We start from the raw sequence: 17,900 nt of genomic DNA, 5'->3' as shown, positions 1-17,900 counted from the left end.
AAGACTTACGCGATTACGTACACAAGGATCATGCAATGGCTCAAGTAAAAACTTTAAGGTTAAGTAATTATTGCATAAGCACTAGATCTCTACACTATCACCTATCAAATTAATTAATCTTGCCCAACCCAACACTTTTAGTTGGTTAAGAGAGTAACATAATCTATAACTGATCATAGCTGTAACATGAACCATTCTCAGCATAAACGATATTCTATGAGGAGTTCATGGGTTAAAGAGCGTGCTCATAACCGAGAGCGCGGCAATTCGAATTGATTATAACCTTGCAAGGGTGTACTACTTTACCCACACGACGCGAGGACCATGCGACTCACCCAACCGATCACGCCGGGCAAGGGGGTACTCACGTCAACCGTTCCCAACAAGGCTCAACCGTTGAGGGTACGCCCAGCTTGCGCGTGGAGATTTAGTTCCACCGGAGACTTCTCTAAACTTTCCTACACATAGTTCCACTCGGGGACACACTAAACCTCCCTGCATAGCCCTTGGCCACGCATCTGGGACCGGACCTCAATGACCAAGTCAAAGAAGGTAATTGGCTTATCCGTTCCATTATATTGGATATGTGGTAGCACGGAAAGGTGCTCAAAACCAACGTCATCCACTCGGTCCTTAATCGATCCAAGCGGACTATGCCCATGTGACTTCATTCTCTAGGCCCTACCATTCCGCTCGAATCTCGATACTACCAACTTCTACTTGCCCCAGCTCAAGTGCGATCAAGGATAAACAGGTAAGTGTGATACTCCAAACCATTCCTTTCTAGCAAGCAATATAAGTATTCTAAGCAGGGCTAAGCATATAGTCAGATTAAGTAATTAACTATCTAACTAGTGCCAAGAATAGGGATAACAAATCAAGGATGGATTATGCATGAAGATAGGTATCAAAATGCAATACATACATACTACATTTATAGCCCAACAATACCCAGTGGAATAGCTAAACTAAATTAGATTAGAAAGGTGCAAGGAATATGCTTAGCTGCTTGCCTTGGTTAGCTTCCGACTCGACCACGAATGGGATTCCGGGTTCAGGCTCCACGGACTCGGCGGGTTCCACGGGTTCGTTCTCCGACGGTCCGGTCACTAAAATGCATGAATGCGATGCAAGAATTAAAGAATGAACTAAAAAGCAAGCATAAATCATGAAATAATTTTAGCATGCAGAGAACATAACAAAGAACTCATGAAAATTGGTTTTGCAGCAAAAACATTTTTCTATAAATAACCATAAATAGATCAATTTTCAGCTACTCAAAGCAAGACAAATCAGAAAAGGCATGCAAAATTAACTAAACAAATCCAAGAAAAATATCATAGAAACTAGGTAGAAACACAAGGCTAACAAAACTAGTTTTGCCATTTTCTCACTTTCCAGAAAAAAGTTCTATATTAAACCATATTTTGGACAGCAAGCACGAAATCGAAATGATACCCTAACCAAAAGCAAGGAAACACATGAGTAAGTTGCACTACTGGAAACTACACCTTACAAGGAGTCTAACAAAATTTAGTTTGGCATTTTTCAAGCAGTACACAAATAAATAAGCAATAAACTCACTTTTGAAAGATAAATCGATAGATAAATCTACAACAAATTAACATGCACAACAATATTTTTCCTAAGTAGATCTCAGCTAGAGGAATCCAACAAAATAAGTTTCATAATTTTTGGAGCTACACACGAATTTACACAAATTTTGCACGATTGCTACACAAAGAAAACACTGGAAAAAAAATGTTGGGGGCACCCAAGCCGGCCAGCCCAGCGGCTGACAAGCCGGGCCCATGGGCCAGCGGCCCACCAGGCCGAGTCAAGGCCACCCCGGGGCCTTGACCCGCGGCGGGGCGCGGCGACCGCGCGCGGCGACGGCGAGCGGCGGCGGCGCGAAGCGGAGCCGAAGCGGGGCAGGGGAGGCGCGCACGGCGAGGAGAAGGCGGCGGCGAACCTCACCGGTAAGAGCACGGGCGGAGAGCGGCAGCGGGCTAGCGGCACGGCGGACAGGGGCGGCGGCGGGCGAAGGCGAGCGGCGGTGGCCCTGCAGGGGAGGGGAAGGGGCCGGGTGAGACGGGGAATAGGTCGAGGAGGGGTAGGAGAAGCTTCCCGTGTGAGGGATCGAGGCGGCGCTCACCGTAGGCGGCGAATCGTGGCGGCCGGCGGCGACGGGAGCTCGGAGCTAGGGTTTGAGGCAGGGAAGAGGGCCGGTCGGGCACGGGAGCTAGAGGGGAGAGGGAGCGGGCGGTCGCGCGGATAAGGACGCACGTGGATCGAGGATCGACGACGCGTGGAACGAGGTTTGCCGGCGGTGGCGACGCGTGCCGCGGCGCCGAGCAGAACAGGGGAAGGAGAGGATGGAGGGGCTGACAGGTGGGCCCGGACGCGATTTTTATTTTCTTTTCTCCTTTTTTTCCCGGGTTGTGACACAAATCATGTCCCCTCGCCAAAGCATCATGGGGAAAAGTTTCTCGGCGAAAAAAAGAAGAGAAAACTGATAATCATGTTTATCGGTGGTGACCGGTTTGATAAAAATTCTCGGTAATTTTAAATTCGTACTAACCCGTTACCTCCTAGGCCACATGTTTTCTCATTCTACGCATTGTGATGTCTTGTTTTTCATATTAGATTGTTTGCGTACAGTTTGAGGGAATTTTTTTCCGATTTTTTTTTTTTGAGAAATCCGATAAAGTTAGCCCTTGTCTGGAAAGAGATTTGCTAGGGTTAAGCTTTGTTTGAGCTTTTTGGCATTCAAATTTTAAGTGATGCTAAGAATGGCATGCAACCGGACATCTTGAGAGTTTAGACAATCCAAAGATCAATATGGCCGCGCATAGGCGCTCGAGCAGCGGCGCCCCGCTGCCGTCGTCGCTCGCACGCGCAGAGCACGCGGGTGGCCAGACCATGCTTGCGCGGCCCAAGGTGCGAGTAATGTGCCCGTTGCCATCCATAAGTTCAAGATTGAGTTTCCCTTCGGGGCATTCGATTGACAATAGTTGTGGGCCCAAACAATTCTTTGAACTACACCTAAGAGCATCCTGTGAAAACAGAAAAAGAAGAATCTAATACCACCACCTTGATGCAGGTACTGATCTCGAAAGGATAAAACATTGGAAACGAAAACGAACAAGAACAAGAAACGAGACCATTGTGCTTCTTTTGCGCCCATGAAGCAATTAGCATGTCCTTTCGGAGATAAAGCACTTAGAGAAGAAACCCAACAGAGAACTTTCCTGCCCTGGGGTGGTAGAGAGATGCTTCCAAGATGCAATACCTGAACTGTATGCCACTGCATGCATCTCTGTTCACTGGCCATTGCAGCTGTTCTTCACAAGTGAAGAGCAGGGGAAGTTTGAGCTACTGAAAATGGGCAGCAAATGCTCACCTGACAACCCAGAAGTCGTACCCGTCACCGAAGCTCGTTCTCGGTGTTCTGGAACACGACCTCGACGATCTCGTGCAAGTTGAGCCTGATGACAGGCATCCCGGCTCGCGGCGGCGCCCCACCGTCGGGCCTCGCCGGGAGCTTGAGCAGCGTGTTTGGGACGCCGTTCACGGCACGCCGCCGCCGCCGTCCGGCAACGAGTTCTCAAGCACCAGCATCCTCGACGCCGCAATGCTCGGGAGCTCGCCGGAGGCCGACTGGGAGATGGGGCACGGGGAAGTGGCTTCGCTGAAAGTCTGAATCGAGCATATCCTGGCCCTCTGTTCCGGATCGGACGGCCCTTGGCTGCCCAGGGGTGGACGGTAAATGAAATACCGTCCACCCCGGACGGTAAATTGGGATGCCGTCTCCCCCTGGTCGTCGTGTCCGGCCTCCGGCGGCAAGGCTGCCCGCCGGCGAGGCACCAGGCATCGCAGATTCTGGCTGCCGCTCCGCACGCGCGCGATGGGGGCTGGTGCAAGTGGCCCGCCGCTATGGCGTCCCGTCGCACGGTATGCCGCGTCCATGTCCGACATGGCGCCATGGCGGACGATGCTCAAGTCCGTCGCGCGGTTACGTTGGGACGAGCGGCCGGGCGGATGGGAGGCGATGCCGTGGCGGCCGCCGGCAGCTCGACGTCGGGTTGGGCGGTGCGGCGGTCCGGCCGCCAGCGGCGGCCCCGGCTGCCCTCGCCGTGGCACCAGGTTATCACTTTGAGCGAAAGCGATGCACCATTTTCTTTTTCAGTTTTCTTCTTTGCCCGCGCTATAGTGCTTAAGAAAATGAAAATGATGGCAGATCCTTGAAAAATCTATAATCCACCATCATCAGGTCATCCTATATGTTTTCAATCAGATCATGTTTATTGTTTCACTCCTGAACCTCTGAACGCTCTTTTCACCTGCACGACGCTTTGCGTTCTTGAAGGTAGCTAGCTGCTGGTAAATAAGTTTGTGCTGCTTGGTTAGGTATAGTAGCTACAACTTGTTGGCCCCTCCGATGTGATTGGTGGTAAACAAAAGTTGAGTGGGAATTTATTGATTCCAGAACTTGCTGGTTTCACTTGAAAAAATTGTAACTTTTTTCCTGCAGCATTGCAGCAGCTTTCAAAATTTGAAGCTCCTTCTCGGTGTTCTGAAACATGGACTCGACGAACTCGTGCAGGTTGAGCCTGAATGCCTGATGTCGGGCGTCCTGGTGCACAAATTGGTGTCGATGAGTAAAAAACGTCTCAGCGGAGGTATAAGATTGGGTGGATTTAGCAAAGAAAACAACTAGTGGATTTTAGGGGTAGAAGAACCATAAGTCTAGCTAACCGGAAAAAAAAAGTAGTTTGTCCACGATAGCGCTAGCATTGTTGGAAGGCACCACGAGCTCGCCCTGTTCATGGTCCGGGTTCAGCGGGTTGTTTGAACCAACCCGCCTAGCCCGCAATGGAGTCAAGTTGAACGGTTTGAGACCCGTGGGTTAGATAGGTTTCGACGGATTCATTGCCGCAGTTCCGCAGCGCATGGCCGATCACAGCGTGAAGTTGCGGCTTGCGAGAAAACTGTCGTAGTGGTCACCACCACCGGGGAAGGGAGTAAAGCTTCTTCCAAGATGTTGTCTTGCTCGGAGAGAAGTCGACGGAGAGCTGCTTGTGCTCGAACATCCGCGGCCTGGCGATGAGATGCAGTCGTGATCCCCGCAGTCGACAGGAATGGGTTCGGAAGAACCTGTGGTCGCTTGTGCTGCTTGTCGGCGGCGATTGCCGATTGGTGTAGTGTAATGGCATCTGGTGGTGGCGTCCTCGCTCCTTCCAGAATAGCAGACCGCAGGAGGCGGGTGTCTCGTGTGAGATGAGGATTAATTGAATGGAAAAATAGAGTAAACAGCAGCAGAGTGGCATGAGGAATCGATTTTTGGTGGCCGGCGACAACATCTACTACTCCCCGCAATGGATCTAGAGAGCAACGCTCCATTGACGGACGAGCGGCGAGAAAACTGGATGCGGTGCGAGGAAGAAGACGAGTTGAATAACTTTTCGCTTCCTTTTCTTTTAAACGGGCCCGCAACAATATATGTCACCGGGTTATGCGGTAGAACCCGTGCTAAGGCTATCTCCAACCATTCCCCCCATCCAACTCCCCCCAAACGTACTATTTACTATATTTTACTACCTCCCTCTAAAAGATTTCTCCCCCTATAACTCCTTCTCTCCAACCATTCCCCCCATATCTATTCCCTCTATATACTATCACTCATTAACTAACTATTTATTTATCATTTTTGAATTTAAAAAAATCATACAATATTTGTACTGTCATAATACGCATTATCATCATGTTACGGGGCTCAAACGAGATTAATATCATGAAGAAACAGTGTGATTAGAAATATAGTGGGAGTTGAAACTCACCCTATATATGGAGAGAGTTTCAAGTCCCCCTTATATAGGAGGAGCTTTGGGAGAAACCGTTGGATCGGATTTTCCCCCAAAGCTCCCCTACGTGGGGTGGGGGGCCATATAGAGGGCACCGTTGGAGGTAGCCTAAACCTAACCCGCCGAGGCATCCAGAAACGAATTGTTACGGGCCGGTTCGACGGGTTTGGTGGGTTGAAACCAGCCCATGTACGCGACCACCAGCTTGGTCAGGTGAAGACAGGTGCCACAAGCTAAAGGGTTAAAAAGGAGATTTTGGAGCAATGTTTTTTCACCACTCAATTCCAAACTAGAAAAAAAGGACAGGGATGAAAAATACATATTCTTTGTGTTTTCTTACAATTTTTTTACCTTTATTATTTTGAAATGATGTACAAATTATTTTAACTAAAATATATCGTTCTATCCCAAATATAATCGCCGGGATCGAATCGGCCTCAGCCGATTACCAAAACTTGGAATTACGGACTTTAGAGCGGTTTAGTTACCAAAAATTTTCACCTCCTTTTTGAACACATGTATGAAGCACTAAATGTAATTAAATAACAAAACTAATTACACAGTTTGGATGTATACGACGAGACGAATCTTTTGAGCCTAATTAGTGTATGATTAGCCATATGTGCTACAGTAACCCACATGTGCTAATGATGCGGTCAAAGGCCTCAAAAGATTCGTCTCGCGGTTTCCAAGTGAATTCTGAAATTAGTTTTTTAATTAGTGTTCGAAAAATCCTCCCGACATCTGATAAAACATTGACGTGACACTCAAAATTTTTCACCTTTGGGAACTAAACTCCCCCTTAGTTATAGCGGAGAGCAGATGTTTTCAAAAAAAAAATATATATATATCTGTCACGTGGGACCCCACTGAGTCCCATCTCCTTTTTACTCGTTTCCTCCCCCACAGATCCACATCCTCCTCCGCCGGCGCCGGCCACCCCGACGGCGGAGCCACGCCGGGTCGCCCCTCCTCCCCAGTCTGCCAGCCCTATCCCTTTTCCATGGAGCCGAGCGCCGAGGAGGCCGCCGCCAAGTGCGCCAAGCCCTCCCCCGCCGGCGAGGACAGCCTCAGCGCGCTCCCCGACGACGTCCTCGTCCTCATCCTCCTCCGCCTCCCCACTCGCGACGCAGTTCGGACCAGCGTCCTCTCCCGCCGCTGGCGCCGCGTCTGGGGCCTCCTCCCGGAGCTCCGCTTCTCCTTCACGGAGCCCCACGGCATCCGCGGCGCCCTCGCCGCCTCTGCGGTGCCCCTCCGCTACCTCCTCGTCGGGGGGCTGCGGGGCGCCCCGGCCGAATCCATAGCGACCTGGCTCCCAGCCGCTGCGCGCTGCCTCACCGGAGAACTTACCCTCATCGACATGGGTAGCGCCGGAGGGGAGTCCGAGGAGAGAGGTGTCCTTGAGCTGCCCTGCTTCGACAAGGCCACCTCCATCTCGCTCGACCTAGGGCTGCTCGCCCTCTCCGTGGCGCCCGCCGGGGTCTTCGCCCGGCTCACCGAGCTCTCCCTCATCCGTGTCCGGTTCCACGGACCGTGCGAGCTCGGCAGAGCCGTCTCGTCACCGCGGTGCCCGTGCCTGCAGAAGCTCACAGTAAAGGACTCCCGGGGGCTGGACAATCTCGCCATCAATTCCGAGTCTCTCAAGCTGGTGGAGCTTCGGCAGCTGCGTGGCTTGCGGCAGCTCACCATCATGGCGCCGGTGCTCCAAGAGTTAATTGTGGTGAGCTGCTTCTCTTATGATCAGACTCGACAACCGGTCGCAAATATCTCAGTTCCTCAGCTGGAATCGCTCTGGTGGGCGGATGCTTATGATCCAAGTTCCGTGCATCTTGGCAAGATGGAGAATCTCAAATCGCTGAGCACCATTTTTTGTGTATATGGACCAGAGGGCTTTCCACAAAATCTTTCGTGTCTAATGTTAATGTCGCGTGTTAAGGTCATCGAATCTCTTACTCTCGGACTGGCCTATCCGCAGGTGAGTTCACTCCAGCTCTTGTTTCGAATTGTCATTGTGCGCATTATGTTTGACTTAAATGCACATATTTCATAAATGGACTGGATTATCCATCTAACTGTCCTGTGTCTATGTGGAATGTCAGACGAAATTGAGTCACCGCATGCTTTTAACAAATTAACTAACGAAAACTAAATTCATTATTTTGAAAAATAATAGCTTCGCTGTGACATTGAAACAAGTGTTCTAATCAAGTAACTTGGACTGCTCATCCAATATAGAATTTGGGGATATTACATTTCTCTGGATTATGCTGCCATCTTGGAGTAGCCATTGAAAAATTCTCGGTTGTTTTGTTTTGTTTTGCTTTAGTCTCTGCAACATTTCTGACCATATTCAATCTTTCATTATTTTTCCTAAATTGAATGAGAGATGAGATCAAGAACATTTTGTACAGAATTACCAGTATAGTTCTTTCTAGGCTCGCAGTGGCAGGTTTTATCATATAAATTTTCAAGTGAGCTTGTTAGCTTAATAATAACCATTCCCTTCATGATGGCACCATTGGCCAATTAGATGTTTTAGCCTCTTTCTAGCTTTCATATAGAACACTATTTTTTTATCTGATCTTATACCGGTACACAGGAGATAAATTACTACCAATACTTGATGGAAGACATGACAATACTCCCTGACATTACGTCTTTGCACCTGATTCTTAATGTGGGAGGACATTCCTGTGGGGCCTGTACATTCCATATTCTCAGGATGTCTCCTGGTACAAAACGGCTGATAATGGACATGTCTTCGCGTTTCATCTTGGAGGTAAGACTATCCTTTATCTGTCTAAACTTAGGTTACCAGGGAAGTAGCGAAAGGTTCCATTTGTTTCCATTCACAAAGGTGTCATCTGCTAGTGGCCCTAACTGTTGGTTGCATAATTAATTTTTTTAGTTCCAAAATTGTTTGTTCTGTGCTAAATATGGCCAGTATCTCCTAAAAATTCACAACGTCAACACTTTGTTGTATCATTTTGAGATTGGAGTATACTTTCTAGGTTAACGTATGGCTCTGGACAGCAAGTTGACTGAGTTGTTGCATGGGAAGCTCTATCTTGATATAGCACCCAGCAGATAATAGCTAGTAATCCCCGGGCATGTAATATCTAAAAGATTACTAAATTTCTAAAAGGCTTCATACTTTGAATCAATAACTGAAGCCCTAAGGTCGATTCAAAATCTTACTGAATATGGTGTATTCACAGCGCAATGCTCAAGGATCTGTGGAATTTTAATAACCAAGGAAATATCTGATGCAAAAACAATAATCTGTAAACATGTGCACAAACTAATTAGGGGCCATTCGCCCCTTATTCTACAACTTTGATGGAGCAAATTGGGGAGAAATAGTGTCAGCGATTATAACAAGGACCAGATCAAGGAGAGGCATGTTCAGCAGCGGCCCAGTGGCGTGATAGCCTAACTCTAGCTCAGTTTCTTTGTTCCACAGTGTAGATGTGGGGTTGCACTGTGCTGATGAAGAAGTTGGGGCTTTTTTGCAAAAATTATGTGTACCTAAAGCTAGTAAAACATAAAATGCAGGTTATTGAGACTGCCAATTTAGGATCCAATTGTTTCTATGGAGTTTGTTCAAGTACCTTCAGCAGCTGATATTTCCCCTTATTGATATTCATATATGTTCATTGTACCACTTTCTCTTAGCATAGAATAGTGATATTTCTGCAATCAGTTAGCTTCCTCATTTCCTGGTAGGATCCTATAGCTAATGTTGTCTTTTTTTACTACCTCTAAGGCTCTAATATTCAGGCTATACACTCTTTTTGTGTCATCCAACAATATCGGTTAATCTTAAATGAGTTAATTTGCTTCTGGTTTCAGGCACAAGCTGAATGCCCACAGGGCTGCATTTGTGATCAGCCATCAAACTGGAAAACTGAGGAGCTCAAGTTGAATTGTCTCCGTGAAGTGGAAATCCGAGAGTTCAGAGGGTCAGATCATGAACTTGTTTTTCTGAAGCGACTGTTCACTTGGGCAAGGGCAACAAGCCTAAAAAGGATAGCAGTAGCTTTCAAACTTTCAGTTGCTGAAAGCACAATTAAGGAGTTGTGCAAGATGTTGCGAACCTTCTCCAGGCCAGAAATATGCATGGACTTTTATGTGTATCAGGACATGGTTAAGGTGTTGTATGCATGTGAAGACTAAGGCGCTACTTCAAGCACTAGGCATATTTTCTTTTCTTAGTTTTCTGTACGGCCTGTACTCAGAATGTTATTGGATCCATATAAAACTGTTAAGATCCTTCATTCTATGTTTTCAATTGCTTTATGTTTGGTTCTTACTCATGAAGGTTTAAGCTACATGTGTTTCCATTTTTGGTCATCAACGAACAAACTACACTAGAGAGGAACTTGTCTGTAAATCAGGTTAGACCTGGATGTTTACTCCTTAACTTCAACTTGCAATGCAGGTGAAGAATCGATGTGATTCCTTTCTTGTTTAAGAAGCAAATGAGAGGGCATTTGAAACTGAAACAAACAGTACAAACCAATAGCCTGATTTTAGTTTGGTTCAACATCATATGCCTTGAAATTTGATGAGTAAATTCCCTCTATGTCACTGAGAAATGTAACTCATCCCTTATGTGCCATTGAAAATTAGAACATCCCTTCAATGCCATTGTTTTAAATTTTCCATCCCCTCTATGCCATTGCCGTCAAAAACTCAGTGACGGTAATGGCATATAGAGGATGAAAAAATTAAAACGATGGCACATAAGAGATGAAAAAATGTCCATCCGTTAGTGTTTTTTGACGGCAATGGCATAGAGGGGATGGAAAATTTAAAACAATGGCATTGAAGGGATGTTCTAATTTTCAATGGCACATAGGAGATGAGTTACATTTCTCAGTGGCATAGAGGGAATTTACTCAAATTTGATTGCATAAGTCTGCTGACTTTTGTTGATATCACACAATCTGGTAACCATGCAAATTTATGCTTGCGAATTCTGGATTCTGAATCGGCCTGATGCCTTTCTTACTCCCAGGCTAATCAGCTTATAATGCATTAAGGGAAAAGATCATTGGACAGATTCAGCTTGATGCCTTTTTTACTCTCGGGCGAATCACAAGCAGAAATAAATTACTGACATCACCATCAAAGAATAGCAAGTTCATCTGAGATTTTGGCTACAACAAAACACTGTCAGACTCATCTTGATTTCAGCTATATAAGTAGAAAGATTTATCCTATGAGACATTATAATTAAGTAGTATGACGAATCGACCGCTAATGCTCTCTGCACCTTGCTCGTCAGTGTGGGAGGCCAGCGGCCCTGCCGCAGAGAATGGCGTTGGTCGGGATGCTGTACTCGTTGGAGAAGCTCTGCTGCGGCGTCCACACCCTGAGGTAGAGCTGCTGGCCGAGGTACTGCCGGTCCCAGATCGCCGACCTCAGGTTCCACATCCCCTGGTTGTCCAGCGACACCAGGATCGCCGACCACCCATTCGGGTACACCTGATGCCAGCAAACAATTGCCAATGTTCAGTTAATTAAGTTTCCTTCCTCAAAACAGTGTTCAGGATTACAATGTTCAGTTGAGTTCAGCTCAGTTTCCTTGAGACAATGTTCAGGATGGATTCAGAGCCATGTTCTATAGCAATCTACTTCCAAGTTACTAGTAAGTTACAATACCTGAACCGTATGTCTTGCCTGCGCGTCGACCAAGTTGTAAGTTTGCCGCTGCATCTCAGTCCACTGGCCATCGCCATACCTGAACACATTCAGACGATGATGAAGTATTCAAGTGTGAATGAAGAGTCTCTGTTTGTTTGCAGATGGTCTTCAGAAGTCTCTGTTTCAGGTACTGCAAAATAGATGCTCACCCAACAACCCAGAAGTCGTATCCGTCGAGGTGCCACGACTGCAGCTCGTTTTCGGTGTTCTGGAACACGATCTCGACGAACTCGTGCAGGTTGAGCCTGACGACGGGCGTCCCGGCGCGCGGCGGCGCCCCGGCGGCGCCTGGTCTCGCCGGGAGGCTGTCCCACTCGATGACATTGGCGATGTTGTAGTTGTCCGCGAGCTTGAGCGGCGTGTCGGGGACGACGAAGGACACGCCGTTGACGGCGCAGCGCCTCCGTCCGGCGATGGCCGGCGACGAGCTCGCGAGCACCAGCGTCCTCGACGTCGGGATGGCGCCGTAGTGGAAGGAGCCCTGCGGGTTGGGGCGCGCCGCGCTGGCCGTGAGGTTCCACCGGAACGAGCGCGCCTGGTTGACGGACCAGCCGTACTGCCCCGGCGGCGGGGCGGCCGGCAGCGGGCCCGGCGCCCTGGCGGCGGCGCCGGCGTAGTGCAGCGTGGCCACCGCCGTGAGGTCGGCGGCGGCGAAGCGCGTGGACACGACGACGGCGTAGTCGAGCGGCGGCTGGTCGAGCGCGACGAGGAAGGCGAGCGACTGGCCGGCGTGGACGTCGAGGGAGTCGTACACGTTCTGCACGGGGTGGGTGCCCTCCACCTCCGCCAGACGGAGGCGGTGGCCCTGGATCCGGACGTTGACAGAGGCCTTGAGCCCGACGTTGGAGACGCGGAAAAGGTACGTCCCGCCGCGGGCGCCGACGAACGCCGGCGGCGACCGGGCACCATTGATGAGAAGGCCGTCGGGCGGCGGGAGCGGGGCGCCGGCGTCGAGGGTCCGGCGGAGCTGGCGGTGGCCGGCGGCGTACCAGTCCCCGACGAGGAGCGTGAAGTCCCCCGCGGGCGGCGGGTAGGGGACGGGGATCTTGGGGCGCTGGTAGACGTTGAGCGCGCCGAAGCCGCCGGCGGCGCGGTGGAGCGCGAGGGAGGGGAAGTAGGTGAAGGAGCCGATCTGGTCCTTGGCCTGGAGCTTGTAGGTGTAGTTGGCGCCGGGCGGGATGGGGCAGTTGGTCCCCGCCACGCCGTCCTGCCACGAGTTCTTGCGCTGCTTGATGCCGTTCCAGGTGAGGAGGAAGGGCTCGTCGAGGCGGTTGACGACGGTGACGATGAGGTTGTCGTTGGTGACGCAGTCGATGGGCGGGCCCGGGAACTGGCCGTTGATCAGGATGCCCTGCATTGCCGCATTGGGTTGGTGGCAGTTGGATTGGATTCAGCAATCAGCAGCGGCAATATCGGGAGTGATACAGATACCCATACCTGCTGGGTGGTGCCGAGCGGGCTGATGGGGCCGTAGGTGACGGTCCAGGTGAAGTAGCGGTAGGGGTCGTCGGCGCCGGCGAGGGGCGGCGCCGCAACGGCGAGCAGCAGCACCAGCAGTACAGCTGCTGCCATTGCCGCCGGCATGGCTCCGGCGTTTCTCTCCAGCTGGCTAGCTAGATCTGCGGCAGTGAATGGCAGAGTGCAGCGGTGGAGTGGAGTGACCGGGAGGGAGAGGCAGGGTGTCCGTGTGGCTTTATAGCGGGGATGGTGGATTGCTTTCTCTTTTCACGGCTTCTCTGCCATTAAACTAGACAGGTGTGGTGAGGCCGGATAAAGCGGCCGGGACGAGGACGAGCACTACTGCACTACTAGGCACCATTCCGCGTCGCCGCCGGACCCGAGTAAAGACTAAAGACGGGCCGGGACAGCGCCGGACAACCTGTGTCTGCTGTCTCCCCCACCGATCCTCGAATTCAAGCTAATCTTATTTGCACCTCCAACACTCTTAGTTGCACCATATTGACAACGCAAGCCGAGACGACATAGGAGGGCAACTTCACCCAACCATAGGTTGCAAACTGCTGATCTTATTTGCACCTCCAACACTCTTAATTCAAAATTTTATACTACTTCTTTAAAATAGAATTAAATTTTGAACTAAAAAGAATTAAAGGTGCACCTAAATATTACCAATTTGAACCCCCTTCCCAAACCACACGTGATTGGTGGTACGATACTTTTTTCTTAAAAAAATAATATAAAATAAAAATAGTGCAACAATATTTTCAAAAAGAAATTTTAATAATAGCATGTGTGCATGTTGTTTCTTTATAAGAACATTTAAGGCCAGTCTTACAAAGAGTTTTATGTTCATGGCATTAAATTATATGCTACATTATCTATCTTGCTACATTTCTCTCTTTTTTTTTTTGTTTCAAAAAAAAAGAGAGAAATTATGCACACCCAGACTGGCCTAAAATTAAAGTAAATAGGATTGCTCAATTTCCCCTTTTTGTCTGCTGCAAACAAAAGCAACAGTACCAACCCATTTTTCAACTTGTTTTTCTTAGCCTCCAATCGCAGATATATAAGTCTATCTAGCTTCGTGCCTCAGCCTAGTTTTTAGTTTTTACGTACGGCTGGATATCTAAAATTTTATTTGGCTTCACACTAGTGTACATATTTAGAAATTTTTTGACAATGTGCTGATATTTTCATTTGTAATAAAATACTTTTTTATTGATGTTACAAGCTAAATTGTCGTAACCAAACATTTGTATATTTCCGGTGGACAGAAGCACATGTATTCTCAACAGCTTTTTGGGCTAGTGCGAGAGAATTTTCTCGATGGGTCTGGAGAACAAATTAATCATTTCCCCGGACCAGGAAACGTACCTTAGCCTGCAAGACAATGGACTCAAGAGTGTCCAAGGCATGCATGGATACCCAGCAGCAGTAAAATATAAAAAAAAGGGAACAAATGATTAAAGGCGGACATGCATAAAGAAAAGTGTCCTGCCTTGTTCAAACCAATCCACCATGCATGAAGCCATTTCATGGGCATAACACGTAATCTAAGGAATGAACAACGGTATCTCGTTTCGTGACCATAGTGGAAGGTTTTTTTTTTCCACCTTTCTTTCTTCAGTTCTTTGTGAAGAGAAGACTGATATATAAATGCTGAATTCTTCTCTCCTTTTTGTCCACCTTCAAAGTATTGTGCCTGTATATATATAGTCTCTCTGTCCCATAAAGACTAAAGAGTGCAATTCTAGTCTTTTTCAGATTTCAGATAGATTAGCGGTGATGTGAAAAGACTCTCATATCCTTATTTGTTGGCCACAATCAAATCTGGCCGTTTAAACAGATAGGTCGTTGAGATCCAATCTTTAGGATTGTACTTTTTATGAGATTTTTTTTCAAGCGCAGGATTTCACTCTTCATATATAGGATGGAGGAGTACTCCATAAATATATGCACGTGCATACTGCTCAGTACTGACGCAATGGCATATTGAAGAATTCTAACTAGCTCGTTTTGCTCATGGCCGTGCCGGCGAAATCCAGGGCCATTATACTAACAAAATTGACCAATAAATAAAAATATATAAAAAGATAAAGGTTCCTATTTAACTATATTCTGGTTGCATAAGAAAGAAAAACGCTTCTAAAAAAAAACGCTTGGAGCTTTGACTTGCTCAAGTGTGACAGGCCGGCCTTCTTCAAAGGCATGATTTTGACCGAATAGTGCTTGGTGGGCTAGTGGGCCGTAGAAAAAAAAATAGGCATCATCCCACATGCCCGGCCTTTGGTACTTTTGCTCCACGTTTACTGGCCTCCAGAGACGGTTTGAAAGTTGAAACCAGTGGCTAGCTAGCTATAATCCATCAGACAGTACAGTAGTGCAGGTTCACAGTAGGATGATCATCTCACTTGCACTCTTTGTTGACTAAACCACCATGCGTCATCATGTGGACGCTCAACTGCTTTCTACTCTCGTCGATCCGAATTGAATGAAATACTCGATCGATCGATCTCAAGAGCTAGCTAGCTAGCCTGCCTACAATGCTAATATAAAATAATACTACTGTACTCTCCGCGTGTGTCGAGCGTGCTTTTCTTTGGTTTGATTTGATTATTGGACGGTTCAGCAAACGCCGCGTGATGAGCCTTTAGTTTTTCCCTTGATGAACGGCCGCTAAACAGCCGGGACCCAGCGTGGACGTACGTACCGTTGCATTAGCGTGGGTGATCGACTGGTTTTGCGCAGCATTGCATTGCATTGTGTACTGTGTCCCCGCCACGGCCGGCCTCATCATTACGCATTTACTATGATGCATGCTCCATCGCTCACACGCGCTCTCTCTCTCTCCTAAAATATAATCATTTTTAGATTTGATTAGAGTCAAGCTTATTCAACTTTAACTTATCAAATTCTTATGAATGAATTATTTTAAATATAAACATTTATATATTATGATAACTGCTTTGATAATAAATCTAGTAATATTATTTTTATTTTATAGATTTTTATAAATTATTTACTATTTAGAGTTAAAATAGAATAAATTTGATTTTTGACCAAATCTAAAAATACTTATATTTTGGAGGGATTACATATACTAGCAGCTATCCGTTACTAGCTTATTTAGATATAGGCTCCGCCTCCGCTGCATCACAAACATCACAGCACAGCTCAAAAAAAGAAATGAAAAAGTAGTGATTGTTTTTTTTTAGCACATGATTGGTTGATTGGGCTTCCCTGGCCTGACTGACATCCTAGTTCGGGCCAGGGCTGTAGCAGTTCACATATATTATGGCCTGAGTCATACATGGGCCAAGGGAAGAACCATCAATCAGTAGCAGCCCAGCCTTGTGGTAAGAAAGGAATGGGCCTCTGTTCCCTTGAAGAGTAAACCTCGTCTTCCTCCCAAACTTCAAAAAAACAAGCAGAAGAAGAAGAAAAGAAGAAGAAAAGGAAGCACAAGGAAAGGAATATTCAGAGCGCGCCCTGTTTGGTTTGATGTGATGATTGTTCACGGCTAAATTTGGCACGTCAGATCTGTTAAAAGTATGTAACTCACGGCTGTGACCGTGTCATGGTTGTTGCGGTAGATAACAGAATATCCTAGATAGAAGATAAGAGTTTGTTTTATAGATGGATATCAGTTAACCGCACTCAACAACCTTGTAATCTTGTTGTGTACTCTCCAAGGCATTTGCCTATATTAACAAGCAACCGTGGCAAGTCAAGATAGGCAACCACGTTCCACATATTCTCACATGGTAATCAGAGCCTCTTCTTCCTAATACATCTACAACCTTCCAACCCTAGCCATGGCGTCCTCCTCCAACTCGGCGCCATCTCCTCTCGGTCCTCCGGTCGCTGAAAAGCTGACCAGGGACAACTTTGTGCTATGGAAAGCACAATTCCTTCCGGCGATCCGTGGAGCCCAACTCATGGGTATCCTGGATGGATCGTCTCCTGCACCGCCTAAGGTCCTCTCTGTCGAGAAGGATGGCAAGGCGGAAGAAAAGCCCAATCCAGCATATGAGGTGTGGGTGTCCAGAGATCAACAGCTACTCGGCCACCTCCTCAACTCCATCAACAAGGAGGTGCTGGCACAAGTCGCTACTCTGACCACATCGGCAGAAGTATGGGCGACACTTGAGGGAAGTTTCGCCGCTCAATCCCGTGCGCGGGTCACGAACCTGCGTCTGCAACTCGCCAACTTGAAGAAAGGAGACATGAAGATGGCGGACTACCTCGCCAAGATGAAGAACATCAGTGATGAGATTGCATCTGCTGGTAAAACGGTAGATGCAGATGATATGGTCGGGTACATTCTTAACGGCCTTGATTTTGATTACAACCCTGTTGTTTCATCTGTTCTTGGTCGTGCTGACCCCATTACGTTGAGCGATCTTCATGCTCAACTAATGGCCTATGAGCTTCGCCTTGATATGTTTCGGGGCAACGATGGGAGTCAGTTCCAGTCCTCGGCAAACTCTACATCTCGAGGGCGTGGTGGATCTCGTGGTCGCGGGAACTACCGTGGCCGTGGACGCGGCAATGGTGGTCGCAATAATGGTGGTCGCAGTGGTGCAAACCACGATGGCGGTCCCAAGCAAGGCGTTCCGCGAAAACCGGTCTGTCAGATCTGCAAGAAAGGCAGTCATGAAGCACCTGACTTCTGGTACCGCTACGACGACTACGATGAGCACCAGAACAAGACCGCCGGCGCAGCTTCCACTGGGTATGGGGTGGACACCAACTGGTATGCGTCAGTGGCGTGTCCGACCACATCACCAGTGAACTTGAGAAGATGACCGTCCGTGACAAGTATGGCGGCCAAGATCAGGTGCATACAGCCAGTGGAGCAGGTAT

The 17,900-nt window shown here is 48.0% G+C and overlaps 2 protein-coding genes and 1 non-coding gene across 4 annotated transcripts; 2 read left to right on the top strand and 1 right to left on the bottom strand.

The window, feature by feature from the left end:
* Positions 1-6,748: 6,748 nt before the first annotated feature.
* On the top strand, positions 6,749-11,020 carry LOC120660459 (F-box/LRR-repeat protein At1g55660-like). Of its 2 annotated transcripts, XM_039939011.1 has the most exons (4): positions 6,749-7,839; positions 8,464-8,643; positions 9,717-10,004; positions 10,885-11,020. In XM_039939011.1, exons 1-4 carry the CDS (start codon positions 6,868-6,870, stop codon positions 10,906-10,908), a joined length of 1,464 nt encoding a protein of 487 aa, XP_039794945.1. In that variant the 5' UTR covers positions 6,749-6,867; the 3' UTR covers positions 10,909-11,020. The 2 variants fall into 2 exon arrangements, with proteins under 2 accessions (XP_039794945.1, XP_039794937.1); XM_039939003.1 differs by lacking the exon at positions 10,885-11,020 and having other exon boundaries at positions 6,750-7,839; positions 9,717-10,176.
* Positions 10,921-13,292, bottom strand: LOC120660450 (L-ascorbate oxidase homolog). The gene is made up of 4 exons (XM_039938991.1): positions 13,011-13,292; positions 11,723-12,924; positions 11,532-11,610; positions 10,921-11,354 (listed from the first exon to the last, which is right to left on the bottom strand). The coding sequence occupies exons 1-4, from the start codon at positions 13,155-13,157 to the stop codon at positions 11,151-11,153; spliced, it is 1,632 nt and encodes a 543-aa protein (XP_039794925.1). The 5' UTR covers positions 13,158-13,292; the 3' UTR covers positions 10,921-11,150.
* A 4,034-nt stretch (positions 13,293-17,326) lies between these two features.
* LOC120696351 lies at positions 17,327-17,462 on the top strand. The gene has a single exon (XR_005684127.1). It is a non-coding gene; the product is annotated as a small nucleolar RNA Z247 (small nucleolar RNA).
* Positions 17,463-17,900: the final 438 nt, after the last annotated feature.

Source organism: Panicum virgatum, chromosome 2K (assembly GCF_016808335.1).
Source record: "Panicum virgatum strain AP13 chromosome 2K, P.virgatum_v5, whole genome shotgun sequence".
NCBI lineage: Eukaryota > Viridiplantae > Streptophyta > Magnoliopsida > Poales > Poaceae > Panicum > Panicum virgatum.
This window is presented reverse-complemented; position numbering and strand designations above follow the sequence as displayed.

Coding starts and splice junctions, on each gene's coding strand:
- LOC120660459 (XM_039939003.1), top strand. CDS start 6,868: ATGGAGCCGAGCGCCGAGGAGGCCGCCGCCAAGTGCGCCAAGCCCTCC. Junction 7,840..8,463: donor TCGGACTGGCCTATCCGCAG/GTGAGTTCACTC, acceptor ACCGGTACACAG/GAGATAAATTACTACCAATA. Junction 8,644..9,716: donor CTTCGCGTTTCATCTTGGAG/GTAAGACTATCC, acceptor TTCTGGTTTCAG/GCACAAGCTGAATGCCCACA.
- LOC120660450 (XM_039938991.1), bottom strand. CDS start 13,157: ATGCCGGCGGCAATGGCAGCAGCTGTACTGCTGGTGCTGCTGCTCGCC. Junction 12,925..13,010: donor CGCTCGGCACCACCCAGCAG/GTATGGGTATCT, acceptor GCGGCAATGCAG/GGCATCCTGATCAACGGCCA. Junction 11,611..11,722: donor TACGACTTCTGGGTTGTTGG/GTGAGCATCTAT, acceptor GAATGTGTTCAG/GTATGGCGATGGCCAGTGGA.